This window comes from Drosophila sulfurigaster, chromosome 2R (genome assembly GCF_023558435.1).
Source record: "Drosophila sulfurigaster albostrigata strain 15112-1811.04 chromosome 2R, ASM2355843v2, whole genome shotgun sequence".
Classification (NCBI taxonomy): domain Eukaryota; kingdom Metazoa; phylum Arthropoda; class Insecta; order Diptera; family Drosophilidae; genus Drosophila; species Drosophila sulfurigaster.
Genome location: NC_084882.1, coordinates 16,154,921 through 16,160,966, shown reverse-complemented (window position 1 = coordinate 16,160,966; position 6,046 = coordinate 16,154,921). Strand labels below are relative to the sequence as shown.

Below are 6,046 nucleotides of genomic sequence, written 5' to 3'. Positions count from 1 at the left end.
TGTGGGTTTACACTCATACAACATTTCCTCATTCGTCATGTACCCACATCTAGAAGACGCGACTATTTATAGAAATTGCCTCTCTGAACATAGTTTAGGTTTGCAATTTCTGGATACTTGGTGACACAAATGTCACTCACCACAGCCCGCAGTTGAAAGCCACAGATCTTTCCATAGATTTTGCAACGGGTACGAATAAAAATAAAATGAATATAATATTTTATGATTTCAGTTCGATTCTGTACGCTTAGCAAATCGGTTGTCAAATGGATATCAAGAAGGAGTTCGAAAAGATTTGGGAGTTTCTGATGAAACCCGATGAAAACCTGCATATTCCATTGCTTTATGTGATTGCTCCTTTGAGCATAATTGCATTAATATTGCTCTGCTGTTGCTGCTACTTCTGCGTTAAGGCCTGTCAAGACAATCCCGATGCCTACATTGTTGTCATGCCGGACCGTCAAGGACACGATCGCTTTCAGTCTCGTAGACAGTCCACGGAGGCTGGTCCAAGTGCCGAGCTGCAGGGAAATGCCGCGCAAAATATCCATGCCATGTATAAGAAGCGTAACTATAAAGTGCCGCAGTAAATAAATTTGTCAAAATATACGACTAACAATACACAACATACCTGCTGCACCTTAAATGCTACTTAAAGTGTGAATGAGTGAACGTGCCTTGGGTTTTGTGACTTGTCTTGTGTGCGGCAGGTCATAAATTTTGCCAGGATACGCTGGCTGAACTTGTTGTGCTGACGTTTCTTTTCACGAACCGCAAAATTTAGCGTCGCACAGCGGGCTTTTTTTGTGTGCTAGCCATCAGGCGCAGCACGGAATGTGCTAATAAACGGCATTCGACATTTTCAGCTTGACTGACAGACGCTTAACGAGCAAGTAAATGCAAAGAATTTTGCTGATTAAAGTACAATTAATAATTGCGTCAGTTGAAGTACCATATAAATGAGTCAAAGATTTACCGTCAAAAACATCAAATTACAAAAGCATTTAATCACAATTCGCCAGAAAAATGTTTTTGTGTTGCAGTTGCAAAAATGAGTTGTTCTATTGTGCCGGCAAGCTGACCCAATGAATCTTACATGCAAACTTATATTATAAATCTGTTTTGAATGTATCTATCAGATACCTATCACCACTCTATCGTCTCTAGCTGACATCAAGTATACGCTACAGCTTGTTACATACTATAAAGACTTAAAATATAATTCAATTCGTAAACTCAACTTTAAGCAATTATCACTTACAGTTCAGCAAAATATATTCATAATTCAATTCGTCAAGTTGTCTTGAAGTTCTTTTAAATGTATTCCTCGCTGTAGGTGCAACTCAAATGAAGTTGAATTAGCCAAGTTTAGTGCAACACAAGCTCGTAACTGGTCACCTTACTAGCCAAATTGAAGCGCTAAAATAATTTACGGGCAAACTAGCCATGCTTCTTCCTCCTTTCAGCTACTATTACCAATGTCCTAGCATCTTCTAACTTGATAGCTGTGGCACGTTGCACGGGATACCACCGAAATGCTCCCAGTTGGAAAATTAGTTTAAAAATACGTCGGCAGCGTGGCAAAGGACTACATGAAATACTCGTCAAGGGGGTGCAAGAATAGTTGTGGCACGGGCCACTTGCCACAGTCGACAGTGTCTGCAGCTTTGTTGTTGTTGTCGACTTCGTTCTTCATTTTTTTTTTTTTTTGTTTTTATAGCGGCGTGCCGCATGCGTTTTGGGTGGCATAAAAATTCACTTTGCCAGTCATTTGCTCCTCTCTCCAAAGGGGCAGTTCAATAAACTTGGCCAAAAATAGAAAGAAGCTAAACTTAAGAGCCATGCTCAATAAAATTTCGTGTTTTACAATTTTATTATGTGACGCCTGTCGCGCGTCTCGGCTACATCAAATATTTAATGGCAGCTCTCTCTCACTCGCCGTATCTTTCTCTTTTTTAGCAGCCCCATTCTCTTAGTTGCCACAAGTCAGAACATTGTTCGCGCATGGCGCTTAAGTAATTGCATTTTAGTGGACACACGTTGCATACTTGACCGAACCTTTAAATCATTCTTCAACGTTGCAGCGTTCGTGGCGTTTGTTTATCTTGCAACCATAAATTAACGCATTACCCGTTTTACCCCCCGTCTCCGAATCTCATTGTCACTGTTGTTGCTGTCATTGTCCCTGTGCCAAGGCAGGCATCGAACTGTTTGCATTCTGACCGTTGCATTTGGCCATGCAGCTGCTGCCATCAAAGTCGTGGCCATTGTGGGGTTTACACTGTGGCCAAGCTTGACCACAATCGAAGTCGACCGGACACGAAAAACTCCCTCTGATCATTAATTGTCCAGCCAGCAACAAAGTGCTCTCTGTGTGTGGCAAAAGTTTGTTTGATTTACTCGTTGCAGGCACTTCAAAAGTTCAAACTTTGCCTCTTTTTGGTTGGGCTAAAACACCCAAAGAAATGGCTCTTTGTTTCCTTAGTTCTAATGAGCCAATTTAGTTGCATTCAACCAAACTCGAAATTGTTCTCTCACTCTGTCTACGCACTGGACACTCAACACTCGACACTCAACTTGGCTTTGAAATGTTAAGTAGCTGCAGTTGGCGTCAAAATTGGTTTTGCTTCCGAGACAGACACACAGACTCACAAACTCTTGTGAGCTTGAAATAGTTTGCATAATTGTTTAAATTAATTTATTAGAATTAAGACAACAATTTGAGTTTTGCATTTTACGAGTATTGTTTCTTGTGACGTGTGGACATCAGATACTTGCGACAAGCATCCAACGAGTGCCGATTGAGGTAACACTCTTGGCTAAAGTACTTGCTACACTGTCCGCACTGGAATTGCCAACTATGATGACCCATGGTACGCTGATGTGAGCGCAGATTGGAGCTGTTAATATTCAAAAAACATGTATAAGATTTTTGAAGGATTTCTATTAAATATATATATACTTGCGTATAGAAGATGTGTTTTAATGTGTAATATAGTAGTATAACATACTTAATATAAAATAACATAACATTCTGTAGAACAAAATCAATTGGGAGGCCATTCGATCAAATTGATCAGGAACCTTATCATTTCTGAACCGACTTTCTTGAAATAATGCAAAACTATAAGTCGAAACAATACTAAAATATACAAATACTTATGCCCTGTTTCCACATCACCAAACCTCCGGGCTTCTCGGTATTTTTAATATATTTAAAATGTTCCATGAGTCCAATGTAAAAATGTTTATGGGTTAACCCATAAAAAACTACATACATATGTTTTTTTTACATTCGTGAGCTATGTGAAAGTATCGGAACGTAGAAATATCGGTCACTTTTTTGGTGAATTTTTCTGCCACGCGATATTTTATCGAGGTAAAATTGAAATGGAGTAAAAATTTATAAAAACAAAAAAAATGAGTGCCAAACTATGCACTTTGCATGATTTTGATCGCTAGCCTATTTATGATTTGGTGGTTAATATTTGTCCACATTCATTTTTTTCCCTTTTTTGCTGTGAAAACGGTACTTGATCGAATGTGGTTCTGGAAACAGGGCAATAGATATTCTTCTTCGATATTCTTCCTCTTGCTGCCCAAGTTTGATAACTTTTGCACCCCTAAACAGCTCTTTGGCGGAAATACACCATATAATTGCATTATTCTAGCAGATGCATTTGGTTCAAATAAATATAAGCTTAAAAGTCGTTTCCCCAGTATTGCGATTACCTTTTCTAGTGTTTATCGAAATGTCACGAAACTTTGTATCGTACTTCTGAAAAATCGTAACGATTCATCGAAAATATTAAACTTGAGTGAATGATATGTTAATACTATATTTGACGATATTTACCGATCTGCAAACGACTTTTGGCAACCCTCATTGGGGCACACAAATGGCTTCTCACCGGTGTGAATGCGCTTGTGTGCCACCAGCATCCAAGAATGATCGAACTTCTTATTGCAATCCTCGCAGACAAATTGCTCGCCGGGTTGCTTAAAGCGACGTCGCTCCGGCGTCTTTTTGGCAACCTGTGCGGCTTTCTGCGATGCCTCCGCTTGAGCTTGTTGCAACTTTAGTTGCTGTTCGGCACGCTTCAGATAATCTGGCTTGCGACCACGCCCACGACCTTTGGATATTACCTTAATTTTACCCATCTTGGCGCCGCAGTGCTTTTTGTTCTCCGGAAAGACGACTTCTTGGCCAGGAAACTCGAGTTCCCAAATTGTATGACTGAATTCGCTGCCCGGATTTGTTTCAATGTCCATCAACTGTGTGTCACTCGCCTGCTCCATGCGACGACGCTCCACAATAGACACATTGTCGCCAGTACGCCAATCGGGGTTCGGTTCAAGATTGCCATAGTAAAATGAGTGGCAGCTGGGTTTTGACTCGCCTGTTGCGAGTTTAAAGCTGCTGTTGGAGCCGCGGTGACTGCCGCTGCTGGGAAAAGGACGCGGCATGGGCGGCATGTTGGGTACCACGCGGCTAATAGCTGTTGGAAAATGCAACATATAATTAAAAATAGTACAAATTAATTAGTCACTAAAGTCTTACCCTCATAGCGCTCATAGAAATGCTCGATCTTGCGATCGTAGCGATGCGAAAGCAAGCTGTGAAAGAGTTTTGGCATCGTCGCAAAGTAAGTAAAATTAACACCAAGGAAATTATGCTTTGCCTTGACAACTGTAAAAATTTCAGAGCTGCCAACTCGATAGATAAATAAATAAATAGTTTTATCAATTGGCAGCACTATTATTTATCGAGACGGCAATCCTGAATTCAAATAAATATCAATTTACAAATTGCTTTGCAAGTTAAGCTTACTGTCGAAGCTTAAAGCGATTGTTAAGCAAAAGATATGCAAGTAGCCTTCATGAGGCCACTTAAAACGAAACACTTAAACAATTTTCTTGCTCAACATTTTTGTTGAATGGCAGGGGATAGTTGCTTGCAAAGCGATCAGAGTGCTCATGAATGTGGTCGAGAATAAAATTAGTTTGCCAAATGTGTGTAGGTGTGTGTGGGGAAGAGACATGCAAAGACGTTTGGCAATTTACCTGTAATCCAAACTACTGCCACTCCCCCTTGTCTCATGTTTCTGCTTGAGAAACGCTTTAAGCATCGAAATTGAATTGTTGTATTTGAGTTTTCTTTGGCATCGCTCGTCGGACTGCCTTCAATAAGCTCTTAAGTCCGTCGTGCTATTCCATTGTGCAAAATTTTCAATTGTTTGGCAGTTTACGTTTTATTTATTTGCTTTTTCTTCTGTGTGTGTGTGTGTGTGTGTGTGTGTGTGTGTATGTTTTAAGTGTGTTTTGTAATAAAAGCCGGAAGAAACATTCGCTTGCCCAACTTGTTCAACAGCTTTATTTCATTTATTTGGCACTTTATTACCCCACGTTCATTGCTATTGCTGCTCTTTCTCCTGCTACTCTTGCTTTTAAATGGCTGAAGGACCACAAAATATTGGCCAGCAAATTACTTGGGTAATTTAAAATGCAGCAGCTCGAAATATGGCCAGAGGCTATTGCAAAGAGATAACGCATGCAATTTGCCAGTTAAACATTAATTCATTTTGACAATTGCAAATTTACTCAGCTGCCTGCCTCTCTTTTTCTATCTCTCCCTCATCTCTTTGGATGCTTTTCTTTGTGTCAGGCTCTTTCCTTCGGTGCGCTCTAAATACTTTATGGACAACTATGAAATGCACACAGATGCACATTTTTCATATTGTGTGTTTCATAAATTTTTATTTGCTCTGTGAGACTAACGACAAAATCGCATAAATGTTTTCGACTGTCAACAAAGGCCAACATGAAAAGCAAGTGACTGTCATTGCAATGAAACGATGCACAGTGTGCTTAGTGTGTATACGTGGGTGTGTGTTTGTTTGAAGTTGATTGTGTGTATATGTCAGTTGGACTATTAAAAATCTATTTCAAGTACATTGAGATTGCTTGCTTTGGCTTGCAGTGCGCACGCAATCTTGGCACAAAACAGCGCACTTTATGTGAGTTGCAAAAAAATTATTGCATACTT

The 6,046-nt window shown here is 39.9% G+C and overlaps 1 protein-coding gene across 1 annotated transcript; it reads right to left on the bottom strand.

Annotated features, from left to right (window-relative positions):
- Positions 1–2,672: 2,672 nt before the first annotated feature.
- On the bottom strand, positions 2,673–4,724 carry LOC133838416 (zinc finger protein 182). The gene is made up of 3 exons (XM_062269504.1): positions 4,562–4,724; positions 3,857–4,499; positions 2,673–2,900 (listed from the first exon to the last, which is right to left on the bottom strand). Exons 1-3 carry the CDS (start codon positions 4,635–4,637, stop codon positions 2,735–2,737), a joined length of 885 nt encoding a protein of 294 aa, XP_062125488.1. The 5' UTR covers positions 4,638–4,724; the 3' UTR covers positions 2,673–2,734.
- Positions 4,725–6,046: the final 1,322 nt, after the last annotated feature.